This window comes from Oncorhynchus tshawytscha, linkage group LG05 (genome assembly GCF_018296145.1).
Source record: "Oncorhynchus tshawytscha isolate Ot180627B linkage group LG05, Otsh_v2.0, whole genome shotgun sequence".
Lineage (NCBI taxonomy): Eukaryota > Metazoa > Chordata > Actinopteri > Salmoniformes > Salmonidae > Oncorhynchus > Oncorhynchus tshawytscha.
The window spans coordinates 39834570-39853295 of record NC_056433.1 but is presented as its reverse complement, the minus strand read 5'-3'; the positions used below and the strand labels follow the sequence as shown (position 1 = coordinate 39853295).

Sequence of the window (18726 nt, the reverse complement as noted above, 5' to 3'; positions counted from 1 at the left end):
GGTTACAATCTAGTGTTACTCCAAGCAGTTTAGTTCTCAACTTGCTCAATTTCCACGTTATTTTTTACAATATTTAGTTGAGGTTTAGGGTTTAGTGAGTGTTTTGTTTCAAATGCAATGCTTTAAGTTTCAGAAATATTTAGGGCTAACTTATTCCTTGCCACCCACTCTGAAACTAACTGCAGCTCTTTGTTGAGTGTTGCAGTCATTTCAGTCGCTGTAGTAGCCAGACCTGTATAGTGTTGAGTCATCCGCATACATAGAAACTCTGGCTTTACTCAAAGTCAGTGGCATGTAGTTAGTAAAAAATTTAAGTGTTAAAAAGTGTCATGCCCTGGTCTTAGTATTTTGTGTTTTCTATATTTATTTGGTCAGGCCAGGGTGTGACATGGGTTTATTTTGTGTTGTGTTTATGTATGGGGGGTTTTCGTAGGTTTTGGGATCATGGCTTAGTGGGGTGTTCTAGCAAAGTCTATGGTTGCCTGAGGCGGTTCTAAATCAGAGGCAGGTGATTCTCGTTGTCTCTGATTGGGAACCATATTTAGGCAGCCATATTCTTTGAGTGTTTCGTGGGTGATTGTTCCTGTCTCAGTGTTTTTGTATTTCACCAGATAGGCTGTATAGGTTTTCACGTTCCGTTTGTTGTTTTGTATTTTCGTGTTTCATCTTCATTAAAGATGTATCGTATTAACCACGCTGCATTTTGGTCCGACTCTCCTTCAACGGAAGAAAACCGTAACAGAATCACCCACCACAAGAGGACCAAGCAGCGTGGTGACAGGCAGCGACAGCAACAGCAGCGAAAAGAGGAATGGACATGGGAGGACGTTATGGACAGCAGGAGTATGGACTATACTACTTGGGAGGAAATAGACAGCTGGGCTTACGACCCAGAGAGAGTGCCGGAGCCCGCCTGGGATTCGCTGGAGCAGTGCGAGGAGGGCTATAGGAGAATGGAGTTTAAGAGAAAAGCACGGCGGCGCAGAAGGAAGCCCGAGAGTCAGCCCCAAAAATGTCTTGGGGGGGGGGCTCAGGGAGAGTGTGGCAGAGTCAGGGTTCAAACCTGAGCCAACTCCCCCTGTTTATCGTGAGGAGCAGCGATCACAGGACTTCTGGACGTGGGAGGAGATATTGGACGGAAAAGGACCCTGGGCACAGCCTGGAGAATATCGCCGCCCCAAAGAAGAACTGGAGGCTGCGAAAGCAGAGAGGCGCTGGTATGAAGAGGCAGCACGGCGACGCGGATGGAAGCCCGAGAGTCAGCCCCAAAAATGTATTGGGGGGGCTCTCAGGGAGTATGGCTACGCCAGGTAGGAGACCTGCGCTAACTTCCTGTGCTTACCGGGGGGCTAAAGAGACCGGGAAGGCACCGTGTTATGCTATGGAGCGCATGGTGTCTCCAGTGCGGGTGCATAGCCGGTGCGGTACATACCAGCTCTTCGTATTGGCCGGGCTAGAGTGGGAATCGAGCCAGATAAGGTTGGGCAGGCTCGGTGCTCAAGAGCTCCAGTGCGCCTGCACGGTCCGGTCTATCCAGTGCCACCTCCACACACCAGTCCTCCGGTGGCAGCTCCCCGCACCAGGTTTCGTGTGCGTGTCCTCGGCCCAGTACCACCAGTGCCAGCACCACGCACCAGGCCTTCAGTGCGCCTCGCCTGTTCAGCGCTGCCAGAGCCTTCCTTCTCTCCAGCGCTGCCGGAGTCTCCTGCCTGTTCAACACAGCCAGAGCTTCTAATCTGCATGGAGAAGCCAGAGCTGCCAGTCTGCATGGAGCAGCCAGAGCTGCCAGTCTGCATGGAGCAGCCAGAGCTGCATGGAGCAGCCGGAGCTGCCAGTCTGCATGGAGCTGCCAGTCTGCATGGAGCTGCCAGTCTGCATGGAGCAGCCAGAGCTGCCAGTCTGCATGGAGCAGCCAGAGCTGCCACTTTGCATGGAGCAGCCAGAGCTGCCACTTTGCATGGAGCAGCCAGAGCTGCCAGTCTGCATGGAGCAGCCAGAGCTGCATGGAGCAGCCGGAGCTGCCAGTCTGCATGGAGCTGCCAGTCTGCATGGAGGAGCCAGAGCTGCCAGTCTGCATGGAGCAGCCAGAGCTGCCTGTCTGCATGGAGCAGCCAGAGCAGCTAGAGCCGCCAGTCAGCCAGGATCTTCCAGATCCGCCATTCAGCCAGGATCCACCATTCAGCCAGGATCCGCCAGTCAACCAGGATCTGCCGGAACCGCCAGTCAGCCAGGATCTGCCAGAACCACCAGCTAGCCAGGATCTGCCAGAGCCAACTACCTGCCTGAGCTTCCTCTCAGTACCGGGCTTCCTCTCAGTGCCGAGCTTCCCCTCAGTGCCGAGCTTCCCCTCAGTGCCGAGCTTCCCCTCAGTGCCGAGCTTCCCCTCAGTGCCGAGCTACCCCTCAGTCCCGAGCTACCCCTCAGTCCCGAGCTTCCCCTCAGTCCCGAGCTTCCCCTCAGTCCTGAGCTTCTACCTCAGTCCCGAGCTGCCCCTCAGTCCAGTGGGGTCCTTGGTGAGGGTTATTAGGCCAAGGTCGGCGGCGAGGGTCGCCAATCAAAGGACGCGTTACAGGGGGACTAAGACTTGGTTGGAGTGGGGTCCACGTCCCGAGCCGCCACCGTGGACAGACGCCCACCCGGACCCTCCCCTATGGGTTTAAGTTTGCGGCCGGGAGTCCGCACCTTGGGGGTGGGTTTCTGTCACGCCCTGGTCTTAGTATTTTGTGTTTTCTATATTTATTTGGTCAGGCCAAGGTGTGACATGGGTTTATTTTGTGTTGTGTTTATGTATGGGGGGTTTTTGTAGGTTTTGGGATTGTGGCTTATTTTTTTTGTATTTTCGTGTTTCATCTTCATTAAAGATGTATCGTATTAACCACGCTGCATTTTGGTCCGACTCTCCTTCAACGGAAGAAAACCGTAACAAAAAGCAAGGGGCCTAAACAGCTACCCTGGGGAATTCCTTATTCTAACTTGATTATATTTGATAGGCTTCTATTAAATAACACCCTCTGTGTTCTGTTAGACAAGGAACTCTTTATCCACATTATAGCAGGGGGTGTACAGCCATAACACATATGCTTTTCCAGCAGCAGACTATGATCAATAATGTCAATTCTGTTGTCAATTTGTTTACTGTAAAATAGCATTGTATCTGATTTTTTTTTCCAGAAGTTTACTAAGGGTTGGTAACAGGCTGATTGGTCGACTATTTCAGCCAGTAAAGGGGGCTTTACTATTCTTGGGTAGCGGAATGACTTTAGCTTCCCTCCAGGCCTGAGGGAACCCGCTCTCTAGTAGGCTTAAATTGAAGATGTGGCAAATAGGAGTGGCAATATCACCTGCTATTATCCTCAGTAATTTTCCATCTAGGATTGTCAGACCCTGGTGGCTTGTCATTGTTGATAGACACTAACTTTACAGAATTCAAAAGTACAATTCTTGTCTTTCATTATTTGGTCCGATATACTTGGATGTGTAGTGTCAGCGTTTGTTGATGGCATGTCATCCCTAATTTTGCTTATCTTGCCAATGAAAAAGTTATTAAAGTAGTTTGCAATATCAGTGGGCTTTGATGAATGAGCCATCTGATTCAATAAATGATGTGGCTTTTTCCCCCAGAATTTCATTTAAGATGTCCCACAGCTTTTTATAATAATGTATCTTTGTTTCATAGTGCAGTTTTTTAGTTTAGTCACAGGATTTCTTAATTTGCAGTATGTTTGCCAATCAGTTGGGCTGCCAGACTTAATTGCCATACCTTTTGCCTCATCCCTCTCAAACATACTATTTTTCAATTCATCATCAATCCAAGGGGATTTAACAGTTTTTAGTCATTTTCTTAATGGGTGCGTGTTTATTAGTAACTGGAATAAGTCGTTTCATAAATGTGTCCAGTGCAGCGTCTGCTTGCTCCTCACCACAGACCAGCAAATATGCTTTACATCATCAACATATTAATAAAAAGGCTGTCATGTGCCATTTACTGAGGAGAGGCTTCCGTTTGGCCACTCTACTCTGGAAAGTTCTCCCATCTCCACAGAGGAACTCTAGAGCTCTGTCAGAGTGACCATCGGGTTCTTGGTCACCTTCCTGACCAAGGCCTTTCTCCCCCGATTGCTCAGTTTGGCCGGGCGGCCAGCTCTAGGAAGAGTCTTCGTGGTTCCAAACTTCTTCCATTTAAGAATGATGGAGGCCACTGCGTTCTTGGTGTCCTTCAAAGCTACAGATATTTTTTGGCACCCTTCCCCAGATCTGTGCCTCGACACAATCCTGTCTCGGAGCTCTACGGAAACCTTCTTCGAACTCAAGGCTTGGTTTTTTACTCTGACATTGACTGTCAACTGCGGGACCTTATATAGACAGGCGTGTGCCTTTCCAAATCATGTCCGATCAATTTAATTTACCACAGGTGGACTCCAAACAAGTTGTAGAAACATCTCAAGGATGATCAATGGAAACAAGATACACCTGACCTCAATTTCAAGTCTAACAGCAAAGGGTCTGAATACTAATGTAAATAAGGTATTTCTGTATTTTTTATATTTGCAAAACTTCAGAAAACCTGTTTTCGCTTTGTCTTTATGGGGTATAGATTGTAGATTGCTGAGATTTTATTTCATCAATTTTAGAATAAAGCTGTAACATAAAAATGTGGACAAAGTCAAGGGATCTGCATACTTTCCGAAGGCACTGTATTTGTTAACAGAATAGTTTCACAATATTACACAGAGAAAATATATAAACGCAACATGCAACAATTTCAACGATTTAATGTGTTGTGTGACAAAACTGCACATTTTAGAGTGGCCTTTTATTGTCCCCAGCACAAGGTGCACCTGTGTAATAATCATGCTGTTTAATCAGCATTTTTGTATTCCATACCTGTCAGGTGGATGGACTGTTTTGGCAAATGAGAAATGTTCACTAACAGGGATATAAACAAATTTTTGCTCAAAATGAGAGGAATAAGCTTATCAGACTCACCTGGAATCTATCACCTCCCTGATTACCTTCCCTATATACACGTCTCTCCCTTTGGTTCCTTCCCCAGGCGTTATTGTTTCTGTTTCATGTCTGTGTGCTGTTATTGTTTCTTGTTTTGTATTTATGTTTACAGTTGGCTCATTAATCCCCCTCCTCTCCCCTGTAACTATTCCCCAGGTCGTTGCTGCAAATGAGAACGTGTTCTCAGTCAACTTACCTGGTAAAGTAACGGATAAATAAAATGTTCTTTGGCCGTGCTGCTGCTCCAGTTGCAACTGTTCAGCCTGCGGCTATGGAACCCTGACCTGTTCACCAGACGTGCTAGCTGTCCCAGACCTGCTATTTTCAACTCTCTAGAGTCAGCAGGAGGGGTAGAGATACTCTGAATGATCGGCTATGAAAAGCCACTTGACATTTACTCCTGTTGCACCCTCGACAACCACTTTGATTATTATTATTTGACCCTGCTGGTCCTCTATGAACATTTTAACATCTTGGCCAAGTTCTGTTATAATCTCCACCCGGCACAAGCAGAAGAGGACTGGCCACCCCTCCTAGCCTGGTTCCTCTCTAGGTTTCTTCCTAGGGAGTTTTTCCTAGCCACCGTGCTTCTACACCTGCATTGCTTGCTGTTTGGGGTTTTAGGTTGGGTTTCTGTACAGCACTTTGATGAGCTGATGTAAGAAGGGCTTTATAAATACATTTGATTTGATAGAGGGTGCACAGAGGGACATGTCAAAATGCTGAACTTTGGCACTTTATCAAATCTTTATTCATTAATTTCATTTATTCAATTCTCCATGTGGTCTATATTAAAGGGTACTTCATTTAATATAACAGGCTTTTAAAATGCAATATTGGTGCACAATTCCTACCTAACATATCAATGAGACGCCACTCTGAGAAATACATTCAGACACGTATGCACGCACAAGCCCTAGGCAAGCGCACACAAAACACACACACGAACAGACGCACTCACACAGAAATACACTCAGACACGCACACACGCACCATTCTCACACACACCAACACCGTCTGACCTATAGTGAGACTATATAGCCTCGCTATTGTTATTTTACTGCTGCTCTTTAATTATTTGTTACTTTTATTTTTTTCCCCCCCATAAAACTGCATTGTTGGTTAAGGGCTTGTAAGTAAGCATTTCCTCGTATCTGGGCCAGAGTTTGAAAGTGAGAGCAAGTGTTTAAACATTAGGCTACTCTCCATCCATCCACCACTCATATATCACACAAGTGCATATTAACTGACTTTTAATCATAGTGTATCATACTGTCAAATCATAGTGTAAAAAAAGAAGTAACATGTAAACTTATAGGATTGTGTGTGTGTTTGGCAGTTAATATGCACTTGTGTGATATATGAGTGGTGGATGAATGGAGAGTAGCCTAATGTTTAAACACTTGCTCTTACTTTCAAACACTGGCCCAGATACGAGGCTTCTGATTCCTCTGATGCTTCACTTTCAGAACCCACATTGTTTGACATTTCTCTTCCACTGAGTGAACTGTACAGTACTTCAGGAAATTGCCCAAACTATCTTCCATAAAAATGACATCTCAATCTAAATTGCACCTCATTTTCTGCTCCAAATGACCCCCGACATACACGCACGCACACACCTTTGAATAGTAGATCTGTCGTGGCTGCTTGGCACGTTCCACAGAAATAATTGAATTAGAGGGAGATTTTGGGGCCCGGTCATTTTGTGTGTGTGTGTGTGTGTGTGTGTGTTAATAAGAGAGAATGGAGAGGAGTGGAGGTAGGTTACCACGGCGATAAATAGAGTCACAACCTCAAACACCAACCTCCCCACTGGCCCAAACAAAACAGGAGCCTGTTCCTCCTACAGTACCGCTAAGTGAGTGAGCGAGTCACGCACCCCCACACACACATACATACACACACACACTCGCTCACTCTCAAACACACAGAAAATCCTACCTCGGTATGACTCAAAGAGAAACACACACAAACATACCAAACACACACACATTCAGGACCCCGCCAGGAATTCTCACACACTCCTCGGCACAGCGCAGCCAAAAGTAACACGGGCAGCTGAAGGTAAATAAATCAGCCGGATCGCCCGACTCCCATTAAAGCCTGCTGGTCTGCACTGGAAGACAAATCACTCCATGACACTGAGGGACAAACACTCAATAATGCATTATTCCCACAGAATTCCCATTTCTACCATTTATTCCAGCTTTATTATTTTCCCTCCCCTCACCTGGCTCAGTTAATCACATCTGTCACAAACCCACAGGGGGAGGGAGGGGAGGAGGGAGGGGTGAGAGAGAGGGAGCAGGAGAGAGAGCGAGAGAGAGAAGTAATAGGAGAGAAGAGGAAAGAAAATGAGGGAGAAGGAGACAAAAAAAGGGACAGAGAGCAAGACAAAATGGCAAACTGAGACTTTGAGATGCTGCCATCCCTTGTGTTGAGTGACCTTAAAGAACACTAGAAGAAGCTCTTACAGCAACAGCCAAGTGCTCCATGAACAATCTACTTGTGGAAGCACTTTCTCCACATGTCTCTGCTCTTGCTCCCCCCAAAGTATAATATATGTAGATGGCAATTCCATGTCTTTTAGTTATTGATTTACAATAAGTGAATTGGATTTACACCCAATGACAGAATTGCGGTAATGGAATTTCATCATGGGTCCCTGATCTGTACTACGCAGAAATACATCATTACGGATATGAATGTAAATAGGTACACAAAGGCAGAAATATGCAATATCCTCCTTTGCAGATTTGGGTATTTTTCTACACACTGGCTATTATTTTAATGAGCTCAGCCACCAAACAAGACCAAATTTGGTTGGTCGGGAACGGACCAAATCTGAACCACTCATAGATGTATTTGTTTCACAAGTTTGGACATCAAAGTACAGCACAGTACAGTACATTATAGTGTACTGAACTAAAGTGTGTTCTACTAAACTCTACTAAACTCTCTAATTTGTTGGATGGAAAATGGTTGAAATAGTTATATGTGCCTTAATTTCTCAAAAATATAGCTTAGCTTTCATTTGACATTCTCTTATGAACTTCACATGTTGGTGCTCATGGGTCCTTTTACATGGAAATGACCTAGAACAAATGATAGATTCCCATATTCCCCAGTAAGTGATTAATCATTACCCCAATGCATCAGCGGTGTAGTTATGTAACCATTACATAATATTCCCCCAACCCCTGGAAGCCCCTTATAGTAGCCCATTGTTTGACATGCCCAGAGATAGGACTGACTACACAGATGCCTGGGCTTTCTTCAGTAGGAAAATGCTCTGGACCATGACTTCATTCATCTTTCTAGCTAGGTTACCTTTCATTTCCACACTTTTGTGTGTCTGGAGATTATCGGGATGCAAGGGAAGACTGTCCTTGTATAACTGTTTTCGTGTGGCCATCTGTTTTTGAGTGTGTTGAAGTCAGTGTGTTTGTGCGTGTGAAGGAAAATCAATCTGACCCAGAGGGATTAGTGCCTGTGTGGTGAGTGACTCTGGTTCTGTTCCAGATGTGTATCAGTTCATCCAAACCAATAGAACAGAACACAAGTGTAGTACAGAACAAATCCATACACATATGAATGCAGCACACACACACACACACACACACACACACACACACACACACACACACACACACACACACACACACACACACACACACACACACACACACACTGTGACTGTGCTGTGTGTGACCTGCTGATATGAAGTCCCCTCAGGACTTGAGGCTGGTGTTGTACACACACAAAAAAAATGAGGGTTCATTTGGAAGGTTGATGTATTTTATGTGGAACCATAATGACTCAAAGAACCCTATGAGTTCTTCAATGGTTATTTGCAGTTCACAAAACGGTTCTTTGTTCTTTTCGTGATCATTCAAATCTAGGACAGGTGGCTCATTAGAATATTTTATGGCGTGGTTTGCACACAGCTCTTTTTGTGCAACCTTGAGTGAGAGTTTCATTCCAGCTTATCTAATGTGTTGTGTTATGCCATTATATACTGTATGACTATGGCCGGTGACTGTGTCTTGTGAAAGTCTTGCGTATGGCCTCGTGACAATTGAGAACAGTTGACTAAATCAGTCAGTGGTTCTCAATTCTCTCATCTGGGACCCCAAGCTGTTCCAGAGTTAGCTCACTTGTTTCAACTTGTCAATGAACACAATAACACCTATGGAATTTGAACAATATAATATGGCTGACCAGAATAGAAAACCCTGTATAGAACCATTCTCCATAAAGGTTCCATGAAGAATCATAAAAAATGGTTCTATATAGCACCAAAATGGGTTGAAACCATAGCTAAACCTTTTTTTTGTGCTATATGGAAGAAAAACATGGTTCTTTATAGAACCTTATGGAAAGGTTATTTATAGCACCATACAGGTTCCATTTAGAACCTTATCAGCATGGTTCTTTGTTTAACCTTCAAAAAAGTGTTCTATAGCCTATGGCACCAAAAAGGGTTCTGCTACGGTTACAATCCAAAGAACCCCTATCAGGTACTATTTATTTCCGAGATCTATCCGCTGCCTTCGACACCGTGAACCATCAGATCTCCACCATCTCAGGGCTGGGTGTCTCGGGCTCTGCACACTCTTGGATTGTATCCTACCTGGCAGGGTGGTTGTACCAGGTGACGTGGAAAGGATCTGTGTCTGCACCACATACTCTCACTACTGGTGTCCCCCTGGGCTTGGTTCAAGGCCCTCTCCTATTCTCATACATCAAGTGACTCGGTGCTGTCATAGCCACACATGGTCTCTCCTATCATTGCTATGCGGATGACACTCAACACATTTTCTCCTTCCCCCTTCTGAAACTCAGGTGGCAACACGCATCTCTGCGTCCCTGGCAGATCTCTCAGCTTGGATCTCGGCTCAACCTCGACAAACGGAGCTGCTATTCCTCCCGGGAAGGCCTTCCCACTCCATCACAGTTGACAATTCCAACGTGTCCCCCTCCCTGAGTGTAAAGAACCTTGGCTTAACCCTGGACAACACCCTGTTGTTCTCTGCAAACATCAAAGCAGTGACTCGATCCTGCAGGTTCATGCTCTACAACATCCGTAGAGTACGACCCTACCTAACACAGGAAGCGGAGCAGGTCCTAATCCAGGCTCGTCATCTCCCGTCTGGACTACTGCAACTCGTTGTCGGCTGGGCTCCCCGCTTGTGCTATTAAACCCCTGCAATTTATCCAGAACGCTGCAGCCCGCCTGGTGTTCCGTCTTCCCAAGTTCACCCATGTCACCCTGCTCCTACGCACACTCCACTGGCTTCCAGTCAAAACTCGCATCCACTACAAGACCATGGCACTTGCCTACAAAACAGCAAGAGGAAGTTCCCCTCCCTACCTTCAGGCTGTGCTAAAAAAACTACATACCAACCCAAGTACTCTGTTCTGTTACCTCTGGTCTCTTGCCCTCCCACCAATACGAGAAGGCAGCTCCCGCACATCCCGGTCAAAGGCCTTCTCTGACCTGGCACCTCAATGGTGGAAGCAGCTTCCCCCTGAAGGTAGGGCCGCAGTGTCCCTGTCCATCTTCTGAAAACATCTGAAACCCTACCAAGTGTATCTTAAATATTCCCACAGCAACCCCCCAGCACTTACTTTGCTGATAGGTACATTATTGAGGATAAATGTACTCACTGACTGAGATATGTGGTTGTCTCACCTTGCTATCTTAAGATGAATTCACTAAATATGCTGGATAAGAGCATCTGCTAAATTACTCAAATGTAAATGTGGAAAAAATGTGTGTGCAAAGAGAATAAATATGCCTCAAGTTTGATCATGAGAATCTGAACATTCATCTAACACTGAGCCCAACACACACGGGCTATGGGTAGCCTACGTACAGGATTTCAAAACGTTTCACCGTGGTCTTTTGACGCCGAATTTCATTGGAAAGAAATGAACGATGGTTGAATACTAATGATAAAACCGAAGCAGATCACGAGTGACTGATTGACGGGTTTCGAGAAGTTGCATGTGAATTACAGCGCTTCATCTGGTTCTTCCTGTCTCCGTTTTGTCACTCGCCAAAGCGTCACTTCAGAACTGCTACGTGACATGCCAGAGTGCGCATCAGACCGTTTACAGAAACACCAAGGTAACACAGTATTTATTCATCTTTAGTGGGTTAGGTTACCATAACATGTCCCTCAACTGCTCAACCAAAGAATCATTGCCATTAGCTACAAATTACAATACTTTGTGTGCGCCCACAAATTAGGTGTTTCTTCATTCACCAATTGGAATCATTGTGACATTGTCGCTCAGGCATAATGCAATCGGCTTTATACTAAGAAACTCTATCTCACGGATTTCAAATTAGAAATGAACGACAAACATATTTACATTTCCTCTGTCTCTGGGTCATTAATCTAAGTGGACCCATTGGCCTCGAATCGGGCTAATATATATATTTTTTTAAATTAAAAGATTATGCATAGCCAGAGGTGAGGAGTGCTAACAGTATGTATGCAACAGTAAACTTGCTGTAACACGTCCTCAAAGAGTGGTGTAGCCTGCTAAAGAGCCGAAACGACTTGAATGGTATACTTGTACGCATTAGTAACGTTGCAAAACACTAGGCTACTCAATAACCTCAGCACCACCAGATGAGTGATTCGAAACCAAATGGAAACTGCGTAAATTCTTACCGAGATACTGTCGGATGTCCAGCAGAATTTCGGGGGGTCCTCCATTCAACTGGTAAAACAGAGACCCAAAACAGAAGAGAAAAAGAGTAGCCATACAGAAACCATAACCTCTCAGGGGAACACGCAACGGAACCGCTGAGAGAAAGCCGATTTTTTTGTTTTTTCGATCTCTAACGTGGTTTGGAGTCTGGTTGTTGTGAAGGGGACTGTTGCTGAAATTCTTCATAATCTCCTCCTCACAAAGCGCCGCCGAGACCGGTAGTCACCCATCCACCTGTGCAACGTGAAACTTCTTGCTTTGATATAATTTCAAACGGACACCTAATTCAGAAACTTCAGGCACCCGGTGCCACCACGGGTTATTTTTTTTCGCGCACTGTTTTCGCCTCCGGTTCGGTCCCTCTCGTCTGTTCTCGCCGGACTATTACTGCAAAGGAAAGTTGCGAGTCCATCCTTCGGCTGAGACTTTTCGGGCCAGCAGCGGTGTCAGATTACTGAACGTGGAAAAAATGTTCAGCACATAAGGTTTATTTGCAGTGAGTTTAGGTGCAAAACAGCGTCACTGTGTGTACAGCAACAGATCACATTCGGTGTGTTCTCATTCTGTTATGACCCGCTTTCATTTTACAGCAAGGGTGAAGGAGCTGGGGGGACATGTCCCCCCCCAACGTTAGAATCAGAATACTAGCTAGCTACTACTACTACTAGCTAGCTATAGAAAGCTATAGAATGAATTGCACATTACCTGTCCTTGTCTCCATCATAGGGTCAGCAAGTTAGCAATGGATGTGCCACCAGTCAAGAAGAGAAAAAAATAGGACATAAGAGTTTTTTTCAAAGGAGTGCAACTGACTTTTTACTTAAGGTCCTTGGCAACTGCCGCACACCGCCCCTGGCAAACTAGCTTGCAAATTTGAGTGCTTTCAGTTTAGATGTTTGAGTGCTTTTCAACTTCATCACAGTGATTATGGGTCATGAAGGTGAGTTATATGTGTTGAGACTTTGTTTGGTGCTATCATGATCATGGCAGCAGAGTGACAGCCATGAACAGACATAGAGAGAGAGAGAGAGGGCACAAACCAAAAGCTAAGATCAACAAGCTCTCACATTCTCACGTCAAAATTAGACATTCATGTTTCTCAAACGTCAAATTTCAAAGTGAGAATTGCCTCTCCAAGCCCATAGACTGATGATCTGTCATAGTGTGAATAAATCTGAATGATCATACTGTATATGCTCTTTGCTGAAAGGATAACATCTTAAGTCCCAAAGTGTGTAATGCATGTGTTAAATAAGGTGCAATACGCAGAAATCGAATAGCTAAACTTTCAATAGTTAGCCTAATTTCAGTTTATGTAACAAAACAATAATCATTGTACAATCATTGTACCATCTAAACCGCTGTGAAATATATTTTCAATAACCAGAAATGTTGTATTTTCTGCTGTTTGAAGCTGGTGCACAAAACCGAAAGTAAAAGACGCAAAGACTAAACGTAAGAACGGGAAGTATAGAATTACCGCTTCTTAGACTTGCTTTCAATTAGAATGACAGATCTATCACTCAAATTTCTATATGAATTTGGTTGGGTCATCAAAAAAGTTACATATTGCAGCCTTAACTTAATGCAGGAGAGAGGTAGCCATGATGATACGCACAGACAAACAGACAGGCCGAGCAGGAGGAGAGAGAGAGGCCACAAACCAACAGGAAAGATAGTGGCTCTTCAAGCTCATGGAGTTCATAGACTGATGTTCTGTCATAGTGTGAATCAATCTGAGTTATCATTTCATTATCTCTGATGAAATGATTGCATCTTAAGTCTAGAGGGTGTATTGCCTGTGGATTCAAATGCAGGAGAGAGGCAGCCATGATGATATTTTGTTTTTGGTAATTGTGGAGATGTATTCATTTCAGTTTGACCTTAAAAAAAGAAGATTTTACTGTGTATGTTGGTGGTTATTTTTACAGTATAGTATTATATGTTAATATTACGTTAAGTTTCAAACCATGCAATATGTACATCATCAGCAGTAACAATCTGACAGAGGAAGTGAGAAAAATACTAGGGAGTTCATCATACAGTAGCAGAGAAAGAGTATAAATTGGTTGTTTAATTGAATATATCGACATTAACTGTCACACTGGTATTCAGTACAGTATGAATGGCCATGGACAAAAAACAGATTGGACTGTACCAGAGTAAGTGTCCCTCTACAAGACCCCCCTTAGCCTAGTAAATGTGCCCATTTGTAGGTTAAGATTTGTCTGTATCATTTTCTCAAAAGTCACTAGCAATTAGTTTAGGGCTGTCCCCAACTAAAAAAAAGATTGGTCAACCGATTGGTCTAAATTTTAACAGTGTATTTTTTCATATATAGACACACCCTATGTGTTTTCATAAAACCAACTATATTCATTGAGCTTGTCTGATGCTTTGAAACCACTGTTTGATGAAATAAGTGTCACACCCTGACCTTAGTATTCTTTGTTTTCCTTGTTATTTCGGTTAGGTCAGGGTGTGACATGGGTGATGTATGTGTTTTTTGTCTTGTCTAGGGGTTTTGTATGTTTATGGGGCTGTTTCCTTTCTAGGTCAATTGTACAGTGCCTTGCGAAAGTATTCGGCCCCCTTGAACTTTGCAACCTTTTGCCACATTTCTGGCTTCAAACATAAAGATATAAAACTGTATTTTTTTGTGAAGAATCAATAACAAGTGGGACACAATCATGAAGTGGAATGACATTTATTGGATATTTCAAACTTTTTTAACAAATCAAAAACGGAAAAATTGGGCGTGCAAAATTATTCAGCCCCTTTACTTTCAGTGCAGCAAACTCTCTCCAGAAGTTCAGTGAGGATCTCTGAATGATCCAATGTTGACCTAAATGACTAATGATGATAAATACAATCCACCTGTGTGTAATCAAGTCTCCGTATAAATGCACCTGCACTGTGATAGTCTCAGAGGTCCGTTAAAAGCGCAGAGAGCATCATGAAGAACAAGGAACACACCAGGCAGGTCCGAGATACTGTTGTGAAGAAGTTTAAAGCCGGATTTGGATACAAAAAGATTTCCCAAGCTTTAAACATCCCAAGGAGCACTGTGCAAGCGATAATATTGAAATGGAAGGAGTATCAGACCACTGCAAATCTACCAAGACCTGGCCGTCCCTCTAAACTTTCAGCTCATACAAGGAGAAGACTGATCAGAGATGCAGCCAAGAGGCCCATGATCACTCTGGATGAACTGCAGAGATCTACAGCTGAGGTGGGAGACTCTGTCCATAGGACAACAATCAGTCGTATATTGCACAAATCTGGCCTTTATGGAAGAGTGGCAAGAAGAAAGACATTTCTTAAAGATATCCATAAAAAGTGTTGTTTAAAGTTTGCCACAAGCCACCTGGGAGACACACCAAACATGTGGAAGAAGGTGCTCTGGTCAGATGAAACCAAAATTGAACCTTTTGGCAACAATGCAAAATGTTATGTTTGGCGTAAAAGCAACACAGCTCATCACCCTGAACACACCATCCCCACTGTCAAACATGGTGGTGGCAGCATCATGGTTTGGGCCTGCTTTTCTTCAGCAGGGACAGGGCAGATGGTTAAAATTGATGGGAAGATGGATGGAGCCAAATACAGGACCATTCTGGAAGAAAACCTGATGGAGTCTGCAAAAGACCTGAGACTGGGATGGAGATTTGTCTTCCAACAAGACAATGATCCAAAACATAAAGCAAAATCTACAATGGAATGGTTAAAAAATAAACATATCCAGGTGTTAGAATGGCCAAGTCAAAGTCCAGACCTGAATCCAATCGAGAATCTGTGGAAAGAACTGAAAACTGCTGTTCACAAATGCTCTCCATCCAACCTCACTGAGCTCGAGCTGTTTTGCAAGGAGGAATGGGAAAAAATTTCAGTCTCTCGATGTGCAAAACTGATAGAGACATACTCCAAGCGACTTACAGCTGTAATCGCTACAAAGTATTAACTTAAGGGGCTGAATAATTTTGCACGCCCAATTTTTCAGTTTTTGATTTGTTACATTTTTTTGAAATATCCAATAAATGTCGTTCCACTTCATGATTGTGTCCCACTTGTTGTTGATTCTTCACAAAAAATACAGTTTTATATCTTTATGTTTGAAGCCTGAAATGTGGCAAAAGGTCGCAAAGTTCAAGGGGGCCGAATACTTTCGCAAGGCACTGTATGTCTATGGTTGCCTAGATTGGTTCTCAATTAGAGGCAGCTGTCTATCATTGTCTCTGATTGGGAACCATATTTAGGCAGCCATATTCTGTGGGTACTTTGTGGGTGATTATCTATGTCTATGTGTAGTGTTTGTGTCAGCACGATTATTCATTAGCTTCACGGTTGTCCCTTTGTTGTTTTGTAGTGTTCCGTTTTTCCATTAAAATGACGAACACTTACCACGCCGCATCTTGGTCCAGCGGCAGCAGGAGCAGCGAAATAGGGAGAAATGGACATGGGAGGATGTTTTGGACTGCAAGGGTTGCTACACATGGGAGGAGATCCTGGCGGGAAAGGATCGCCTCCCATGGGAACAGGTGGAGGCAGCTAGGAGAGCAGAGGCATACGGAGAGAGGAGCCGGCGATACGAGGGAACACGGTTGGCAAGGAAGCCCAAGAGGCAGCCCCCAAAAAATTTGGAGGGGGCACACGGGGAGTGGCACACGGGGAGTGTGCCAGTCTGTAGCCGCCAGTCTGAAAGGAGCCACCAGAGCCTCCAGTCTGCAAGGAGCCGCCAGAGCCGCCAGTCTGCAAGGAGCCACCAGGAGCCGCCAGGAGCCGCCAGTCAGCCAGGAGCCGCCAGTCAGCCAGGATCCACCAGAGCCGCCAGTCAGCCAGGATCTGCCAGAGTCGTCAGCCAGTCCGGAGCTGCCCTTCAGTCTGAAGCTGCCCTTCAGTCCGGAGCTGCCCCTCAGTCTGGTGGGGCCCATTAGTAGGGTTGCCAGTCCCAGGTTGGCGGCCTGGGACTGGTGGAGTGGGGTCCACGTCCAGCGCCAGAGCCACCACCATGGACAGACGCCCACCTAGACCCTCCCCTATAGGTTTAGGTGTGCGGCCGGGGTCCGCACCTTTGGGGGAGGTACTGTCACACCCTGACCTTAGTATTCTTTGTTTTCCTTGTTATTTTGGTTAGGTTAGGTCAGGGTGTGGCATGGGTGATGTATGTGTTTTTGGCTTGTCTAGGGGTTTTGTATGTTTATGGGGCTGTTTCCTTTCTAGGTAAATTGTATGTCTATGGTTGCCTAGATTGGTTCTCAATTAGAGGCAGCTGTCTATCGTTGTCTCTGATTGGGAACCATATTTAGGCAGCCATATTCTGTGGGTACTTTGTGGGTGATTATCTATGTCTATGTGTAGTGTTTGTGTCAGCACAATTATTCATTCGCTTCACGGTCTCCAGACGACAGCCGTGACAATAAGACACAAATGACTCAAGAGGGAGCCAGCGATCAAGATAACCAGAAGAAGAAAAACATAACCTGACCCTCCTATCCGCCTCCTACTCCTGCTGGCTTTTGCAGATTCTCCTGAAGTTGCCATTAATAGGCTACAGGTGGAGTCGGCAACCTTTCTTATGTGGAATGACAATTTATCTTACCAGTCTTCATATCTCAAAATGATTGTCATGTGGTTAATCAAAATTCTATCCCAATCTAAATGAAAATGATACAAACTTAAAAAGTAACTTCTATTGACATAAAAAATAGCCTACATAAAGCCAACAAATAAAAACATTACAGCCTGCAGGTAGAAAATATAACTTGGGACCAGCTTGAGCTAGAAAAACTTGCAATATTGTATAACATTATGGGCCCTCAGAGTTTCGGCACCAGCGAGCTCAGCAAACACAGATGTAGGCTATTTGCACAATGGATAAGAAGTAATCAGGTAGGCCTATTTTATGGTGTTTCTGCTGGATCAGAGCAAGACATTTTTCACTTTCACACTGAGTGGTTATCGAAAGGGAGTTTGAAAGATTTTCCAGATGCATTGAGGAACCATTGTCATTCCCAAATGGATGTAAAAAACAGACTTTGTTGGCTTGCTGTTTGAGGTGAAGAAAACATTACTTTGAGAAGCTCCACAGCTTATTAGTTGTGGTGTGTTAAGACAATCAAAAATACTATCATATCCCCAAATGGGCACATTTATTTGCCTACAGATGGAGACTGATAGGCCTACCTCAGACATGCTCAGTCGTGGATAGTCAGGTGGTAAGGTACTGTAAATAAAGGAGTGCAAGTTGCTTATTAGGCCTACATGCGAATTACCTGAGGGGATGCAAGTCCACTTAGTCAAAAGGACTAGAGAGTGAGTGGAACTCCAACCTTCACCCATCCCACTTAATTGTACAGTAGGTGTGTGTGTCCAGTATCTCTACTCCAGGGGTTCCCAAACTTAATTTGGCCCGCAACATCATTTTGAAATAAGAAAACGTCTGTGACCACACCATGTAAAATAAGTTATGTAATCAACAGGCAATGTTTACTTTTTCATTGGAGCTATTTCAGTGTATTACAAATCATTCTGACAGTACTTTTGACAGTATTTAATTCTAAACGAAGTATGGTTAGAAGTGACTGAAATGCATCAGAAAAGTATTGGGAAGTTCAGAAGATAATCAGGCATTTGTTTTTTATGATCTTCCGTGTAGAAAATAACATCATCATTGAAGCCAGTCTGATTTAGTGCCTGGTGATGTCCATTCTTTACTAATGAGTCCTGCGCGGCTTGTGGCCATTGTAGAGGGAAACAGAGTCTTATATTTCAGTGATGTGGTCATAATATTTCGTAGCTTAAACGGTTTAAAAGATAGAGAAACATTTGTAGGAAGACAACATAAACAGGTGTTCATTACAACCACATCTAGCAGCTACCAGAGGTTACTGGCGTAACCCCAGTTCTATGAACCAAACACAATTTAGTTTATTTTCATGCTGGTATGAAGAGATTCGGGATATAGGCGCAGGATTGCGGCGTGCCGTGTAA

The 18726-nt window shown here is 44.3% G+C and overlaps 1 protein-coding gene across 1 annotated transcript in view; it reads right to left on the bottom strand.

Annotated features, from left to right (window-relative positions):
• Window positions 1-12185, bottom strand: part of usta (uronyl 2-sulfotransferase a) — a 138733-nt gene extending 126548 nt beyond the window's left edge. Inside the window, exon 1 of the mRNA XM_024400323.2 lies at window positions 11697-12185. Coding sequence (XP_024256091.1) covers window positions 11697-11922 — 226 coding nt within the window. The 5' untranslated portion in view covers window positions 11923-12185. The remainder of the gene's footprint in view (window positions 1-11696) is intronic.
• Between the last annotated feature and the right edge of the window lie 6541 nt (window positions 12186-18726).